This window comes from Myiozetetes cayanensis, unplaced genomic scaffold (assembly GCF_022539395.1).
Source record: "Myiozetetes cayanensis isolate MyiCay16 unplaced genomic scaffold, myiCay2020 scf6-25, whole genome shotgun sequence".
Lineage (NCBI taxonomy): Eukaryota > Metazoa > Chordata > Aves > Passeriformes > Tyrannidae > Myiozetetes > Myiozetetes cayanensis.
Window position 1 is genome coordinate 33,559,690 of NW_026087853.1, and position 19,101 is coordinate 33,578,790.

Consider the following 19,101-nt stretch of genomic DNA (forward strand, 5'->3'; position numbering starts at 1 on the left):
GAAATGACTAGTTCTACTGAGTACCTCAGTAACACAAAGGCAGCATGAGTCTGAATTCCAGAGATGCAAACTGTCAGCTGGGAGCAATGAGAGCAAGAGAACAGATTTATGTCCATCCTCATGTTGCGCTGAGCCTGGGATGAACTTATCACAGAGCACAGTTCAGTGCTGGGTAACCAGTTCACTCGGGGCCTCTGAAAGCATAACTGTTCCTTCTAACACTTTGTAACAGTTTGAGAGATATAGGCCTCAAATCACAGACTTGGGAAGAGGAAGGCCAAAAAGAAATCAGTAAAAATAATATCCTGAAACTAAGAGAGTTGCTACTATAGAAAAAGACATGCTGAGAAAAGAGGTTATTACTTACTTTCCTCTTCTCTTACTTTCCCTAGAAGCAGTTTTGTACCTCTAATATTCCAGTGTTAGAGTAACCCCACCTTCAGTATTACCGTCCCACCTGAATACTGTTAGAGACATAACCCACAGCTGCTGGTGCCCATTTGCGAAATTGGTGCCCTTTCAACCCAACTTTTAAAAGGGCACCAAAAGTCCTGGCAGTTAAGATTTGTAAGTTGTTTTTTTGTTTTCATTGAAAACTGTTGGTATCTAAAATTCTCCCATGTTGTTATGCAGAAAAAGCAGCAAGAGAAAGCAAATGTGTAACTAAGTACAAATATGACATAATTATATAGTAACAACAATTCTTTTGTAATAATGGGAAGAGTAAATTAGGATTTTAAAATGTCTTCATGTTTAATAATCTCAAATGCTGTTAAATTACAGAGGTAAAACTATCATCAATATATAATTTATTTCCACAGTGTCTCTTTGTTCTTGTCATTGTTGTTTGGTTGATCACCTTGAACACAGAGGGGTGGGGAGAAATACTTCTGAAGATTGGAATAGATTCTGGTTTTGATTTACAGCAGAGGTTTGATAACTCCTTGATGTGACCCCTACTGTCATAAACAGACAGACAAACATAAAAGTAGGTAAACAAACATACGGGGTTTTTTATGATGTTTACAGCTCTCCTCAAGTGTTGTTGCCAATACTTAAAGCACATATCCATGTCCCCAAGGAGGCTGAATGCAGTTTTCTTCTCCAGGTTGCCATACAGCCAGTTAAGTATTTTTTCCTTTGTGAAATACTGCAAGAGGGTTTTCTGTGTGAAATGTGCCTCTGGAGCCCTAGTTCTCTCCTAGATGTGTGCATGATGCTTTATCTGGGGCTCAGGTGCAGAGCAGAAGCACAAGGGTGACGGCTGGCTGGCTGGCTTTTGTCACAACAACAGGAACTAGGTGTTTCTGACTGCAGTTTCCCTGGCCTAGACAAAAGCTCTGGGAAAGCCTCTTCTCACTTTTCCCTGGAGAAGGACCTTTAAAATTCACTGCACATAATGTGCTGCTGGCTATTGGCAGAAACCCTGGAAATTTCAGACAAATGAAGCTTGCACTGCCGGTTTAGGCTGCAATGACCACGACTGCAGGGGAATAGAGTGAAACAGTACATTGCATAACACGGTTTCTGGGCAGTGGCATGGAGATCGGGATGGAAATCTTATTAAACATTCCTGGACAAACCACAGTAGTCAGATTGGTGTTGGAGTGGTTACTAGGAGCTGCAGAATTGTTCACAGTGCAGCACTAGCTGTCAGCAGCCAAGGTTAATAAGGAACATGACTTTAGTTCAGTACAGAACTTGCAGCAATCTGTACAGAGGATGAAAAAGAGAGGCATGTTATAATGGTTTTGTTGCCCAAACATGCATCACTTCAGGAGGCAGTGGTGTGAGGCCATCCTGTGAGCTACACTTCCATCCAGCAGATCTCTCCAGAGCCTCCTGATTCACTAAGGCCATGCACATGTAACAAACCATTAAGCACTGTCTGTGCAGACATGATGTACATCATAGCCAAGACCTTCAGCCCTGAAAGCACACGCTTCTATATACCTGAGCTAAAGAAACAGCTGGTTGGATTTAACATGCTGTTGTGACCAAAAAAAGGGCCTGTAGTTTTTTTTCTGAGTGAAGGGTAGAAGTCCTGACTTGGCAGCAGCTGTTGAGAACAGCATTTCTAAAATGGCAACCCCCTCTCAACATGGTGCCTGTTCATTTTTTGTCCTCCTTTGTATAGCCAAGAGGAGTTGCAAGGGAGAGAGGGGTCCTGGATTTCCCTTTTGATTTTTTCCTGCATCTCCTGTCTAGAATTCCTAGTGAGGTAATTGAGTAGAAGAGTTAGTGTACTTGTCCTCTCCTCCTCCATTGCTTTCTTATTAGCTGTCAGAATTAGCATAAATACATCCATAAATACATCCAAAGATTCTTGTCAGGAGCCAGCCTGGAGAGGCCAGTAGCCAGCTGTGCCCATTTTTCATGCCACTGAAATAGGGCACACAATGGAAGGCACCATGGTGGCCCATGCATTGGAAGGGTTATCTGCGCTTTCCAGATGTGGCCCTAAGTTTCCCCTCCACCTCCAAAAAGAGAGGAGAAAGGAACAGGTTGACTTTCTTTGGGTTCACCACTTATGTTTTACCTTTTGGGTTGGCTCAAAAATAGGCCAGGGAAGGATGGCCGTATTTTAGGTCTGTGGAGAGGTGCAGGAGGAAAATCTGAAGGAAATACTGACCCTCCCAACAGATTTACTCTCCTTTTCATTGGGCTCAGAAGGGCCATTCCTCGAAATATAGCCAGCAAATGTCAGCTAGGAGAGAGATTCCCCAGAGAATATGGGGAAAAAAGGAAACCAGGAACATTACCTAGAATTAGGACAACTGAGAGAGGTCTGAGCCGAAAAGCATGAATATGGTCAATAGTCATTTCTGCATCTACTTAGCAGCTGCCTTTAAACACCACAGCCCTATCCTCTTTTTGACCCCAAAGAAAAGCCATAGTAACACATTCATTTTCTAGGTTCTTTGTTATTATTTTCAAGAGCAGGACAGTCATTTGAGCTCTTAAATTTGAGAACTGAAAATCAGTGGTTGTAGAATAGGAGCACCTTTCATTTGTCCTTCACATGAGTTAGAAACCTGATAATTACAAAAGGGGTGGGGCTAACTGGAATTTGTTGCTGGTCTAAGAGATGAGAAGGTTGAGTTCTGGCTCTGGTTCCTTCACTGGGTAGGAGCAGGAGATTTGTCATAGGGGAAGGGGAAACCCAGCCAAAATGGAGAAGAGACTGCTGGGCTTACATGGGTGAGTAGAAGAGATAAAAAGATAAAACAGTTCCAGAGAAGGAACATCACAGTATTTGCACTCTGCCCATATGCATGCTCTCATGCCTGAGAGACTTAGCAGTTCTCTGTGGATTGAGGGTCATGTGGAGGCCCTGTGAGGAGTATCTAGTTTAGTCACCACACTCCTCAGTTCTGTGTTGGGGTTCACAGTCATTTTGCCAAGCAACTGTAGGGGCAGCCCTTGGAAAAGGGACTGAAGTAGAAAGTCTTTCCTCCCCTGTGTTGTCCACTGAAGAAGAAAGAAACCAATGTGTGCGAAAGGGTGTGAGAAATAAATAGAACAAGAGAGCATGGATGTTATTTTGGGGGCAAGCTCGGCACAGTTTAGACCCGAGTATGTCTACAGGTTCGCGATGTGCCTGAGGCTGAGGGAGCTGCGGAGGTGGAGGGTGACTCCTCATCTGTTGTGTCCCCTTGCTCCTCCTTGTGGAGGCCGAGGCTGATGTGGCTCTGCAAGGCTGCTGGGGTCAGCCATTCCTTGGGGAGGCAGCTCTGGAGGAAGGGGATGCATGAGCTGAAGTAGGCCAGGCGGTTCACCCAGCGGGGTATCTCTCTCCCACATAATATCTGTGGAGCAAACCAAAAAGGAACATGGTTAATAGTACTAAAACACATGCATAGAGGCTATGTCATCCCCATCCTCACCACCGCCATAGCACAGTGAGTTCCCTGTTGCTCAGAAGAGAAAGAAGTGTCTTCTGCAGTCAGAAGCAGCTGTAACTGCAAATGTCTATACAACTGCTCAACACGCACAGGGAGCCCTGCTGGCCATAGCTCTTGTCAGCATCACAGCAGAGACCAGGGAAAACAGTTCATGGCTCTCAGTGGCTTTGGCAACTGTATTCTCCCAGCAGTCCATGGATAAAAGGACAGGCCTGCTGGTGCTTCTCAACCAAGACAATGGCATTCATTTTCCAAGTAGCTCAGAAAGTTTGGAAAAATATTTAGGCTGTGGCTGGACAGACCTTGAGGACCCCAGAAGCTGAATCTGACTAGGCGGATGGAGATGCCTGAGAAACTGTAAAATACTAGGTTCTCACTAGGCCTGTTCCATCATAGATGTTCCTGGCACTGATTTGGGTTACACTCTGCTAGCACAGATATTGTTTTTCAAGGTCATATCAAGTTCAGCATAATGAAACAACTTTCTGCATGCAGCAGACCATTTCTTCTGCAGCATATGACCACACATACATACAAGTGCCAGATTTTGATAGCTGTATCTGGCTTAGACCCCATAAAGACTGTTTCCCTTTACATTTTACCATATCCTGTACCAGACACAGAAGAGGCACATGGAACTGATCAGCAGGCATGACTTGAGAGCCTGTCTAGTAAATAAATATACTGCCTGTGTGGCCCTACTAGAGCCTGAAGTCTGTAGCAGTTCAGTAGCCACAATACCTGAATTCTCCTTCCCTTCCTTTGTTGTCTCCCATGGAGCAAGACAGAGAGGAAACTCCACTCTACAGACTTTATTCCACAATTTACATGGATTAGTGATTCCAGGGTTGTCCATACAGCACCTTTTGCCAATAGTAAATTCCTCTGCTCTTCCTTCCACCCTCTTTCTGACTAAAATGACATTTAATTTAATACTAATTACTGGAAAAACTAAGAGGGTGATTGTCTGTAGTCCACTAAGGAGATTATTTGGTGAGAGGTAATCATATGGAGTTTAAAAAGGGCAAGTGCTGGATTCCGTACCTGGGACAGGACAACCCTGGTTGTATGTATAGGCTGGGGAACGAGTGGCTGGAGAGCAGCACTGTGGAGGAAGACCTGGGGGTCCTGGTCGATGACAAGTTGAATATCAGTCAGCAGAGCTCTGGCAGCTGGGAGGGACAACTGTATCCTGGTCAGGCAAAGCATTGCCAGCTGGTCGAGGGAGGGGATTGTCCTGCTCTGCTCTGCACTGGGGCAACCTCACCTTGAATATGGTGTGCAGTTTTGGGAACCACAATATGAAAAAGGCATTAAGCTATTAGAGGGTATCCAAAGGAGGGCCACAAGGATGGTGAAGGGTCAGGAGGGGAAGTCTTAAGAAAAGCGGCTGAGGTCACTTGGCTTGTTCAACCTGGAGGAGAGGAAACCTCCCCTCTCCTGAGGGGAGACCTCATTGTGGTTTTCAGCATCCTCACTAGGGGAAGTGGAGGAGCAGGTACCGATTTCTTTACTCGTGACAGGACTTTACCATTTCTTTACCAGTGACAAGACTAGAGGAAACAGCATAAAGATGGGTCAGGGGAGGTTTAGTTTGGATATCAGGAAAAGGTTTTTCACCCAGAGGGTGGTTGGGCACTGGAACAGGCTCCTCAGGGACATGGTCACAGCACCAAGTCTGTCTGAGTTCAAGGAGCATTTGGACAACACTCTCAGGCACATGGTGTGACTCTTGGGATGTCCTGTGCAGGGCCAAGAATTGGACTCAAGGATCCTGATGGGCCCCTTCCAACTCTGCATATTCTGTGATTCTATTGACAAGAGAAATGGAGTGCTTAGAGTTTCCAAGAAATTTTCAGGGAGAATGACTGAAACATTTTCTAGGGACGGGCTGTGCCAACTACAGTTGTTATGGCTGATGAGCAGTTAGTTCTTTATGTGTAAGGCCTGGGCAGAACGATCTAAGCCCCATTCCAATAGTTCCCTTGAGCATAAGGGAATTGCTTGCTTCAACAGCATGGAGTTTCCAATGAGGTGTGGAGAAGGCAGCAAACCTGTGACTTTGCTAATTGGACTACGGAACTCACTTTATTTTGAAACGCATTGTTTAAAAATCAATGTGTGAAATTGGAGACATTATCATTAGGAATCAGAGAATGGACAGAGCCATTTAGTTGCTAAAATTACTTGCAAGCATAGATTGTTCTTTACCTAATACACTCCAAGGACTTTTACTTCAGTTCTTACCAGTGATGCATTCCACTTAACCTCAGATACAGTTATATGAATCTGTATTTTTAAATTTTTAATCTGGGGACAATTACTTTATTAACATTTTTTTATCTCCATCCAGATTCCCTGGTTTACATTACTAGAGCTATTGCCTGAGCTTGTAAGTGGATGACCTCTCCACATGTGCTTAAGACTCATTCATAGAAAATTTGCTGATCCATTTCACTGTCTCGCCAGACATATCTGACAATTTTCACAAGAATACTGTTGAATTTTTAAAACTGTATTCAATGTGTTCTACTTGAACACTTTGACTTACCCTACACTACTTTGACCCTGAGCCAAAGTCACAAACTGGAGTACAGTTGCCTCTAGATTTTGTAGCATTTCTCTTTCTTCCTCTCCAGGAACTTAGGCAACATATTGCCAGTGTAGAAAGCGACTCAGTTTAGGCTTCTTGTGATGTATGCATGCATGTGAGTTTAGTTCTGAAGCAGTTTTAAGTTCTAATAAAGATTTTCTCACAGATATTAACAAAAGAACTAAACAAGGGTATGATTCTTCAGAAAATTAGCTGAAACAACAGAACAGCATAAGGTAAGATGCCTGGAAATAGAAATACTGTTTTTAAGAGTTGGCTGTATTTTCTAAGCAGATTCCCTAGCAACTGAAATAGCACTTCCCAATGTGGAAGCAAAGCTGAGATGTTCCCCTTTTGTTTATGGGAGCTTCTTCACCCAGAATGAATCAGTGAGGCAAGGAAGAGCCAGAAAAAGAATGGAGATGTGTGGGCATCAGGCCATCAAGCAACAAAGGGCAGTTTGTGGAGCTTAAGGATAATGATGAAGTCAAAGTGGTTTCCCTTTCCTCAGTCATGCTTGTCAAGTCACCTCTTGTCAGTGTAGCCTCATTATATTCCACAGTAGAACACGATGTTCAATAGGAGCAAAAGGGCAATGGCAGGGAATGCCACCAACACTACAGTCTGCTTCTGTGTTTCTCACTCCTTGCCATAAAGCATATTGTGCTGGAGCATCCAGCAGTGCTTAGCTAATGGAGAAACATCAAATAAACCTGGCTGCCGTGGGATTAAGCCAATTGAGTTTGAAAAAAACCAGCACAAGCAAGATGTAGTGGATGTTTTCCAATTGCATATAAAGTTACAGAAAAATCTACCTACTGCAGATCAGTTCTCCACTGAAAACACACACTGCAATAAACTCACGGAACCCTGTTACCTTCCATTATTACCATCAACAGAACCCTTTTTCAGATGTTTTTAGCGTTTAAGATTTCATATGGTGTTTTTATTTCTTTGCCAAACAAGTGAGGTTTTCTTTTTTGAAGGGGGTAAACTTCTCTGTGATAGATCATGTGCTAGCTCTGAGAGGAATTGTAAATAAATAATAAACTGTTACAGGTCAGAAATTGCTGGTCCTGACCATTATACAAATTGTTCTGCTACCTTCATTTAGGAAACTTAACATACCTGTAGTGGACCCTAAGCTTGACATTGGACAAGAAAGTAGCTGAGCCTTTTGATATGTAGCTCACTAGAGAAGGGGCTAAGAAACATACAGTTCCAGAAGGGCTAAAGGTACATGACATATAAGCTCACTTGTCTGAGGCATAAAAGTGTTTGGGATGGGAAACCCCGTGGAGTACATGAGAGGCTGGACAACTGGCAGCAATGCCTGGAACACCTCAGCTCATGTAGGGCTTCCCTAAGCTTTGCAAACCTCCTGTGAACAGCGTGCAGCTCTCATTGCTGATCAGAGCTCTTTCTCATCCTTTTCTCACTCTCAGGTCATAAAGGTGTGAGTTATTCTCAACCCTCAGAGGCACCCAGTCCCTATCACAGACTGAATTCCACCATGTGGGACAGCGAGCCCAACTTCTGATTGCCCACCGACACCAGTCCTGACTTCAGGCAGAAAGCTGGGAGAAGGCTGCACGTACTTGCAGCTTCCACTGAGCGGCACCTGGTGACAGAAAGCCAAATAAGTCCCCATCGCTGCAGCTTCTTCTGGGGACTCTGTAAGAACTGGGAATGACCCAGCTGGCAGCTGCAGGAACAGCCGTTCAGACATGCGTGGCTGAAGCCCAATGGGCGGGAGCAATGGGACCTGACAGTTTTGGTGCTATTTGTAGGCAGCTGTCAAATCCACACCAGGATTTCAACTCATCAAGAAACAACTAATTTGGGATACAAAAATATTTTCTAAGTATCTTAAGCTGTATCATTTTGCACTAAACAGTCATTGCCTAAAATGTACAAATTGCCCTGCACCCCTCTTCCCTCTCCTAAGTGTCCTAAGAGCTAGGTCCCTGCTTGGCAAGCCTAAACATTTCCCTGAAAAGCTTTGCCGTGGGCAGGCAAACAGCCTCGCAGCTGGGAAACATGAAATGCCATCCAGCAATGGAAGATGATGAGTCTCCTGCCTTCTAGAAGACAGTGTTACCAATGTGCTGCATTTTGAGAGGGCTTTGAGTCTATGGGCATATTCTATACATTATCTGAGTGTAACAGGCTGAGCCCCGTTCAAAACAAAGAGAAGGGCTGATCAGGTGTAGATCCTAAGAGCAATCTCTCAAATGTGATAGGTTATGTGCTGTGCTGGATGATGCAATTGGGGTGATTCAGGCCATGTATAGAAGGCACTGAGGATTTTTTTTAAGCGAGCCCTCCCAAAGGCACTGCGTAGTGCTCTAGTCCATGAAAATCAATGTGAACAGAGGCAACATAGCATTCCTCAAACAATACAAGCTAATTACTTCAATTCTTGTCATCAGACTGAGGCTTGGAGAGTTCAGCACTGAACACCTGCTGAACCACCCACTACCTTTTTGATTTAGCAGCATTGCTAAAAATGAGGTGGTGTCCACATGGGACATGTATCCATTTGAGCTACTGTACAATATTCCCCTTGGTATGTCTTAGAGAATGCAAAGGGCTTTTACTGGCATCTGAGAAGTCTAACACACACCCCAGAGCACTCTGAGAGAAACTACTTTAGAGCCCAAGGGGAATCATTACAGTGTTTGCATGAGCTGGCTCCTACAAGGCTTACACAATATAGCATAGATGCTGCCTATCAGAATTTCAGAATAAGGCCATTAATACAAATGAGCACGTCTGCCCAGGCAAAGCCTTCAGGCTATGTTAGGGCAGCCAAAACCCCTATGTGGAAAGAGAAGTGTGGCAATTTGATTAAACTAGTTCTTGGACATATCCAGAATAAACCACTAACCCAATGATGAGAGACATCTTTTTTGCCATCTTGCCACCTGGTAGCATAACTGCTCGGTGCTGGAAAGGCTAAGGGAATTTGGGTGCATCAACAGAGAACATACCTCTAGCTCTGCACTCCTGATCGGCTGCTGTACATAGTGTGTGTGCTGAAAATAAGATTTCTGAAGGAGAATGGACATACAGCCTTCACAAAACATCTGAAAGCACAGTCTCACCTTGGTGGAGTTGGCATGCTAAATTCAGTTGCTTGAAACAGATATATTGTATAGTTAATGTTTTAAAATGACAATTTCTACTCTAGGGAATATAACTAGCCTGTGGGGATCAACAGAATAGATGAGGTGGCACTGGGCCATGAGGCTGCATGCAGCTCACATTCAGCAGAGCCAGGAATGGCCTCTGACTTAGACAGGAAGGGGTATATCTGAGAGACTGTAGATGAGGATAAATGACCTCAGTAATGTGTTCTGGGAGGTAGCAATGCAAGCCAAAGGTAGAAGGCAGAGGAATTTTAAATTACGTTCAGCAACTGCCTGAAATGCCCCCATTCTCCTGTGCAATCTTGTTTTGTTCCACAGCAGGCAGGGCACTGCAACTCCTGTGGGTCTTCCCCAGGACTGTGGGTGTTGTAAAGCAGAGGTAGCATCTGCACCATCTGCCTGAGAGACTAGCCAGGAGTGAAGAAAAAAAGGAACACCTTGAAAAGAGGGACTAATATCTACAGTCTTGCTCCCCTTATGATGCTAGTTGGAACATGTTAGTCATTTCTGTGGACCTGTGGTAGAAGGATAAAGTTGTCTTTTTGCAGGAGTCTGCAAGCAGAGACGATGGAGTGGATAGCTCTGGGTCAAATGAGACACCTGGCTTATAGCACCTCAGCACTTACAGCACTGTTTCAGCTTCACTAGCCAGGCCACCAGTGGAGAGACACAGTGGCTGCAAATGTGACATCTTGTTGAACCATATTTAGAGTTGAATTCCAAGTGGCATCACTGATTAGTCTTGTACCAACATTGGGGGATGGCAATAACCTCTTGAGCATGAAGGTCCTTGTAACAAGCGCTTACAAGTACAGCCAACAGCTGCAGGGTGATAGGACAGGCAGCAAGTGGCCTCATAACAGATGACCATTTGGGGAAGGCTGAGTATTATTAAGTCTGGGTTTGTTAATGGCATTTAAAATAAAGAATCTCCCGCCAAATGAATTAACAACTGCAATTCATTCTTATTATCATGATGTCATGAAGAGGAATTGCATTCTCCTAGCAGCTGCTGTTTCAAGACCAGTGGCTGAGAACAGCTGTTGCCTAACGGGGTCATCCTTTCAAGTGTTATGGACATGCTGAACATGACCAGGCCAATCCATATGCATATAGGGGTGAACATCAAGAACATCTATTTTTTCTGCACAGCTAACCAGAAAAGTCCTGTGTTTCAGTCTCAAGCTGTGTTTCCTAATATTAGGGAGAGGCAGGTTTCTGCAGATGGACATACAATGAGAAGGGAGAATACGAGAACTCATGGGAACAGGGAAAGACCTGCTGTCTGACAGTGTTGGAAGGACTCCGAAGCAAAAGGTACCAGTCTCAAAAGCCTATCAACACACTCAGGCAGTTAATTTTCACTCCTGAAACTTTTCATTTATCAGCAGGCAGTGGTTTAAAGGGCAGGGATTTTTCTTACCATGTTCATTTGTGGAAATGAGGCACGTTTTTCAGGCATTTGCACACAGAGACTCAAAGGTTCCCTGATGGTGTGACTAGAGATGAACTCCCCAGATAGTGTGAACTAACTTAGCTCAAAGGAATCGTGCTTACTTATAACAGATAAGGAAACAGGGATTTCATTTTGATAAGGCAGATGCAAAAAGCAGAAAAAAATAAATTATATGGATAAAACCACCCACATTTACACCAACCCCAGAGAGCTCACGATTTTATGGGTTTTTTTAATTTCTTCTTAAAATATCTTCAGTTTTAATCTTCTTTTGCTAGATAGATGACATTAAAGGGAAAACCTAAAGTGACTGCAGAAGTATATGTGGCAAAATGACCCCTTTTTAAAAAAATTGAAATGATGTGCTAAAAACTTTCCACTTAGGGAGTGTTGATTTCTGTTTCCAATTTCTTGCCTCCTCATATTATTCCCATGCACAAGTAGAGAGAGAGGGGAAAGAAGATTGACTGAGAGCTGAAAGGTGCATATAAGACTTGTCCTAGTAATAATTTTTGTTGGCCTATGGATTCATTCCTGACAGCAAGGCTAGAAAGGTTAATGAGAGTGAAAAAAATGTGGTTTTATAGCAGCCTTCATTCTAAGAAATTCCAAAAGACTTCAAAAATCTCATCTGATAGACAAACTATACCTAGAAATTTCATTTCACTTCACGGAGACACCACACTGGGAATGAAATACAGCAGTTAATTAACTGCATGCAGTCAAGATTGAACATACATACAGGAAGAAACAAAAGGAAAAATCTGAAACCATGAGGATAAATTTATGGGTGCAGGACATCTCTATAAATAAGCTAATTCTAAACATACATGGCAGCTAAAAACCAGAAACCAAACATAGCCTGTTCTCCATAGATCTAATAACGTTCAAAGGCTGCTGCAATGAAGCAAGGCTTTCCATCAGCTTCAGTGAGGACTGGCTCAAGCACCAGGAAATAAAGCTTTCCTAATGTTCTTTCTTGTCCTGTGGCTATTTGTTTGTTTGTTCGTTCACTTCCTTCTGTCCTTTATGTCTGTTGGGAGCATTTTCTCCCCTGCCATTAACAGAATCGCATGTAGATTTTTCCTCAACAAAACATCAACCTCCTCTGCAACAGAGGCAACTGAAAAGCAATTGCTGGCTAAAGAAAACATGAGTATTACTTGTCTATTAGGATTTGCTGAAGATTGGTTCATAAAAGCTTCTGCTGCTTTTGACTGTGACTCAAATGCCACCTGAACCCCCCTTCTTTCATGTTTAATCCTTTCTCTCTCATAGCTTTCAGGGTAAGGAGAGCTTCCTAGTTTTTAATAACTTTATGATGAAAACTCACATGTGCCTGGGGATGGACCTGAAAAGCTTTAGTCTTGAATTATTAACTGATGATTAAAAACTGTCCTCATTTGGTCCCTGATTCAGCAAATCTATCTGCTTTCAGAGAATTTGCTGAAAATTAGCTTCTCTGAGGAAAGCAGCATTCTGATGTAGGATTGTTATATGCTGTCAGTTTTGCTGTGGCTGAAAAAAGACAGGTGAACATCCAGAAAAAAATTAATATGTACTGACCGCTATCTCCTATCACTTCAGCACAGCTCCACACTCTCTACCAGTAAAATACAGTCCCTCTGTTCTACCAAAGCTCCAACCACATTGGCAAAGCACTGCTGAGACAGCCACACCATCAGGGAAGTAAGTGTACACCAGACAGCTGTAAAGCTAATCACAAAGATAGCTCCCGCTGCACTGCAGTCACAGGAGATGTGTATTTCCTGCTAGCAGACTGATATGCAATGACAATGCCTCTCTCTGCTACTATCTGCTTCTAGGGTTGGACTTGATGATCTCGAAGGTCTCTTCCAACCCAGTTAATTCTATGATTAATTCTAATTCTATCAATAGGGCAGATATTTACCAATAATACAAAGGAAGGGGTAAAGAAGCCCTAGCATCCATCTTAGATCCAGTGATCAAGCAAGCAAGCTTGATTGCACCAAGATCATCCCCCGCCTCCCAAGGAGATTCAGATGTGTAGCTTCACCAAGCATTTCCATCCCATCTGGCATGCAGTGATATAATAATATCACTGTGTTGTCATCAACAGTGGGTATGCTAGATGCCTGCTGCAGTCCTCTGTAACCATCAGGTTGCAGGATCCACTGTGCAGACTCCATTTGTGAATCTTCAGGGTATTTCCTGTTGGAGACCATCCTTCTAGCCTGATTGAGGTTACTGACTTCAGGAGACTGGAAGCTATTTACCTCCCAGATTGAGTATTGAAGTGCTGTAGGTCTAAGACAGGCACAAATAAGCACAAAAATTCTGATTCAGGCCTTTCTCCTCTCCTGCTGAAATGTGTTATCTCCCTGTTTATGTAAATAATTAAAGTAGGACAGTTCCCACAAGAGAGGCTGAGGGACTCTCCGCTTCAGGACATCTTGTGGCTGATATTCAGAACTTTTGCAGAAATATAAGAGAAAAGTAAATAAATCTTTAATCCATTTTGCTCTCATGCACCTCAGCAAGCTTCTCTCTCTCAGTTACTTGTGAATGAGTATGTCTTATCAGCTAAAAGTCCTGTTTGAACCCACAAGCATCCCAGCAAAAGTTTTATTAAAACTATCAGATTCTTCTAAAAGGCTCCTCTTTTGGTTTGCTCCAAAAATCCCAGATCAACTCTAATAATTAGTTCAGATTTTAGCCATTTACCCAGAGGGCGTCTCTGACCCCCTGTCCCCTAGATCCAGTCATTTGGATCAAGAAATTATGAGCAATAAGGAAACAGATCCTTTAATATTCAAAGGAATAAAGGGGTGAAAAGGATCAGTGGGTACAAAAGGAAGCTGGATAATGAGATACCAATCTGTTTTCCTGAAGAGTTTTTAATGCCTCAAATCCAAAAGACCTTAAAGAGCTTTATGAAGAACGATGAAATGTGGACACTAACTTTACAGTTAGGACTGGTTTGTGTTTTTTTTCTGAAGAGATTTCTCTGGGTATAAGAGAAAGATGAGATAATTTTGGAAGCAAATAGGGATTTTTAACTGTGCTTCATCATCCCTCAGTGATGTGGTGAGATTCTGCTGTCACTGACTCTGAAGGGATTTACACCAGACCACTTAGGGGTTTCTCAGAGTATACAGAGGAGTTTGATCTTTTCCAGTACTTAAGAGAAATTACTGATAAAAATCAAAAGCATATCATTCCTCTTTCAAGAAGATGGAGAAAAGACATGATATAAGAACAAAACCTTCTGCCACTGATGTTCTCAGGTAAAGTTCCAACATCAGCAGTTTCTTAGGTGAATGAAACCACTGCCTCACAATTAATTTCCTAATTATGGTAAGCATCAACTTCATGTTTTAGCAAAAGAGCCCATAAGACCCACTGACTTTATTGCTATTCCACTACAGTAAGGCTGTTGGGGACTAAAAAGGGCTCCCTTCCCTGGTGCTCAGAAGCCACACTTTGATAATTATGTACCATATGTGCTATAGCAAGGTGCTGAAGAGTTTCCTTAAATAAGGATCATTCCAGTTTCTTGGCATTAATCACATTAATGAAAGGAGAAGGGGTGGTGTCCTTGAGTCATTCCACTTATCTTCCAGTTATGGTGCTGATTCAGAGGTGTTTTTCTCCTTTCCCATGGTGGTATGTCCTTTTCTGAGATGTGCTGTAGCAACTGTCATCACTCTGGTAAGAACACAGCTCTGTGGCTTACTCAGGAAACTTCAGAAGCATAGGAAATTGCTGGTGGGAAGTCAAATGAGTTGTCTTCTGTTTGTGAATGGGCTAAGCAGCAAAACCTTTTTTAAAATCTAAGATTCAGTGACGTGATGTGATCCTTACGCTCAGCTGAGGAAAATTGCCAGGCTGGAGAAGAACTTCACAGCAGAAAAGCTTCATCCTCCCTCTGATCCTCTAGTTACTGCTGTCTTCTCTAAAGAACCTGTCCTCAGGCAGTGTACACTCACCATATGCCCACACATCAGCAGGGCTTGGATCTTGATATCATACGCCCATATTTGAACCCTGTCAATCAACCTTTCACATTTATGTGTGTTTGGAAGTACAAGCTGTGCCAAGTATGCTTTTGCCTCACCTAGTATCTGCCTTCCACAAGTCCAAGTAGACTTGCAGGGAAATCTTGCACTGAAAAAGCCCTCTGACAGCAATTTCATGATTCCCTCTGTCTGCGTGCTCCTACCCTTATCTATACTCAAAGAACAGTTTTCATGACAAAGTATGTATCTGCAAATCTTTCTTGGCACCTCACATCATACTTCCTTGTGGCCACTGCTGCAGTGACAAGTGCTTCTGCAAAGCAGTGGCAAGACTGGGACCTCAGACCTGCAGGTCCTTGCAGGGGAACTTAGAGTCCAGGAATTTCTTTGAGTTTGGCTTTTTTCTGGAACCACAAATGTATTCCTCTTCTTTTATGTCTGCTTTACAGCAATTTGTAACTTCTGTCCTTTTGCTATCTCACATCTCCATGTTCTGAAAGAATCAGGAAACTCAACAATTCACATTATGGAAAGAACTAATTGTTTTAGCCTTGCTTTTTGTTTTAAAATGCTTTTTTAATGTTCAAAAGCCAATGTTTCTTTCCATCTGGCAGAGCTTAAATAGCCTTTTTCATCAGCCAGGACAACTCAAAAAGAACATAAATATTTTGCAATTCCTTGAAGGGCCTTTTGAACATATTGCTGTAAGTATACATGAGGGATTGTTTGGAACGAAGTGACTTAAAACAGATGATCAAACAGAAGGGCTTTATCCAATATTGACATAGTCCTAACTGAGTTCCCCATACATGCATAACTTCATCAGAATGAAACCCCACTGGAGTACTGAAACACAGAAAGGTACATAAGCTCAGAAGAGGATGGGAAGTTTGGGATCTGCTGCTGATGGCTTGACTGATATTTCTTTGCAGAAATAGCAAGTGTAAGTCCTCCATAAGGATTGTCCATCCTCTTGGACAGTTTCTTTAGAGAGTATGGTATGGATACTACTTGATTTTCAGGACTGTCAGCATAAGCAACATGAAAGGAGTAAGTTTCTTGTAGGCAAATTGCTAACTGCAGTTTGATGAACCTCTTCATTTTAACCCACAAACAATTAGCTTAAGTGATTTATAAATACAGGTATCATGACACCATGTTGCAGGAGTCAGAGCGCTGAGTTAAATCAAGCTCCTCTCGCCTTCCTACACTGATGTAAATGGTGAGGGTAAAGGGAAACTGCAACGGGGTATTAAGTGGTGTGTGTACCAATGACCTTAAGTTAAAGCTGGGCAAATGCACAGGGAGTGCATCTGATTTCTTTCTCATTTTCTCATGATTATCCACTAGGAAATTCTGCCCTGCTTCACATCAGAACATCCTTCAAAACTAATTAAGATGTTTATTAGGCAGACACTTATGCTTTCTGGTAGTTCTTCACTTCTTAAAAAACCCAAAGTCCTTGATGAAGAAGAATCCACAGGAAGAGACTCCTGATCATGCAACACGTTCACGGAATCACTTACTGATAAGACTGCCATGGAATGGCATTGGAGAAGATGGAAATCTGAACTGCTGCAGCTGAAACTGGGGCATTCTATGTTTTCTTTCCAGAGGAGCTGCTTTATGAGGAGACCCAGCCATGCTTCTTTGATCCAGTCATTGCTCATTAAAAGTCCATAGGGAACTGGCAAAGGAGGGAGAGAACTAAGTCTTGAGCAAGGTGAATATGCTTGGCAGTCTGCAGTAGGGAGGAGGAGGGAAAATTCAGAGCTAAGTGGCAATTAGAGAGTAACAAAGCCCTTTGCAGCTTACAAGTGAATGTGGGCAGGAATATCAGAAGACTCAGCGATGCATGGCATTGCAGGGAGAGGCTAAATGCCACAGCAGCACACAGTGAGGCTGCACTGCAAAGTAAGTTTTTCCAGAGGTAGATAGTAGGTCAAAGGCATGTCCAGTGGTTAAGCAGAGCTTATTTGCCTGTGCTGAACTTCCTATAGTCCAGGGATTTTTCAAGATGCGTGGCCAAATGGCAGAGTCATGATCATAGGTCCAGACATGGCCCTAACCATTGGCAGTCAGCCTGCATGTAACTGTTGAAGACTACAGATACCAGTTATTAAGGTGGAATCCAAGGCATCATTGTATTAAATGGGAATTCAACAGAAAAGTCTTTCTTTAACAAACGTAGACAGAAGATTTCTGAATGGATGTCTTACTTGCTGAGAGAACAGTGGTAAAGGAAAAGAAAACAAAAAATCTGAAAATAAAGCCTGACTCCTGTGGTTTAGCAGTCCTTCCAAGAACGAGGAACCTGTCCTACAGGTCGTGGCAATTGGACATGTGACTGTTGTCTCACAGTATGATCCTGAGGAAGCCAATATGGGAAGTAGAGCCAATCTTACACTTCCTTTCCCTTCCCCCTGCAGAACTGTGACCTCAGCCAGCAGGACACATGGCTACATTTGCCCTCAGTCGGTATGACCAGATGCTATTATCCTCCCAGCCCATGGCCCTTCCACCAGGGCAACATCTGTATAGACACTAATAAACAAGCCCAAAGGGAGATGAGGAAATTAAGGCTACTGAGCACAGCTACCTATCACAGGCCTACAAGCAAATCTCAAGGCCTGCCAGGCGCATTTGTGTAAACATGCGTTGACTCATACATCACCACTTGGCTATAAAGCTCTGTGTCTGGCTTTCCATGCTGAAACAGAGCGATTAAAGCCATAAACCAGATAATTAACATTGGCAGATGAGAGAGCTGTCATCAAAGTATTTCAGGGCCCTTCTCGAAGGAAGGAAATAACCCCGTATACAAGGGGAGGATACTTAGGCACAGAGCAGGGAACTGACCTGCCTGGCATCAGCCACAAGACTCAGAACAACCATCTCCTTGACTGTCCATTACTGCTTATGCCCATGAGCAGAAAAGCCTAAAAGGCTGTTTGGAAGCACAGCTGGTTATTATTCTCTCTTTCAAACTAAAAAGTATTCTCCACCCTGACCCCTCTCTGGCATGAAAGAGCATTGCAGGACAGATAGCATCACCTTTCCTGGGGCTACAGCAACAGAGACACCAAGGATTTACACTTACTTAAAATCTTTGGCTGCTTTTACTTGTGGCTGGAACTGAATCCCAGTTCTAACGCACAATTTTATTCTGTTGAGTAAAATTTCTACATCTTTTCTTTTAATTCTTTGAATACTTTTTCAAGTTTACTGTCTTTAACTGCCACATAACACAATTATGCATAAATAGATGCTAATTATTATTATTATTATTGCTCCTTCACAGGTGAAGGGCCTGAAGAGCAAAACAAACACTAAAGAGATTCATCTTGGAATTGATTTTAGGGCATAAGTATAATTTCTTGTTTTCTGCCCTCTGCGATAACACATATCTACACAGGTTTGTGAGCCAAACATCATCTGGACAACATGTTCTGTGCACAGTGAGGCATCTTATAGCTCTATGTGGAATGGACTGGAGCTTCCCACTGGGGTGATTTTTGTTTGTTTAGGTTTAATGTAAACTACAGCAAGAAGAAGAAAAAAAAATCACTTAAGTTGTAAAGTTGAGCAAGCAATCAGATGTTGAGAAATGAGAATAGAAACTTCCACTGCTTTCAGTTCAAGCAGGATCTGTCTCAACAGATTTCAAGTAGTCCTTCCTTCAAGAGGTCAGAAGTATCCCAAGGTAAGTTGTGCTACTTCTCACCCAGCTTTGAAACACAGTGATTGCCAAATTACTGTGTTTACCAAAACAGATGAAGATATCCATTGTAAGGCAGCCACACATATTCCTCATGCTGACTGAGGCACATTGGATGGCTAGGACTTTTGTTTAGTGTCTTACTACCAGCAATTTTTATAATAATTTAATTTTCTATATTCCCATGCTAGAGACTATCTAGGACATTCTGCTCCTGGGCCTGCTGTTCAGCTCCTCTGGGTTTGCATTTGTAATGCTTTAGAGAGGGTTGATAAA

At 42.8% G+C, this 19,101-nt stretch overlaps 1 protein-coding gene across 1 annotated transcript in view; it reads right to left on the reverse strand.

The window, feature by feature from the left end:
• Positions 1-728: 728 nt before the first annotated feature.
• Positions 729-19,101, reverse strand: part of LOC126651271 (deubiquitinase DESI2-like) — a 62,420-nt gene continuing 44,047 nt past the window's right edge. The window contains exon 8 of the mRNA XM_050336993.1: positions 729-3,809. Coding sequence (XP_050192950.1) covers positions 3,567-3,809 — 243 coding nt within the window. The 3' untranslated portion in view covers positions 729-3,566. The remainder of the gene's footprint in view (positions 3,810-19,101) is intronic.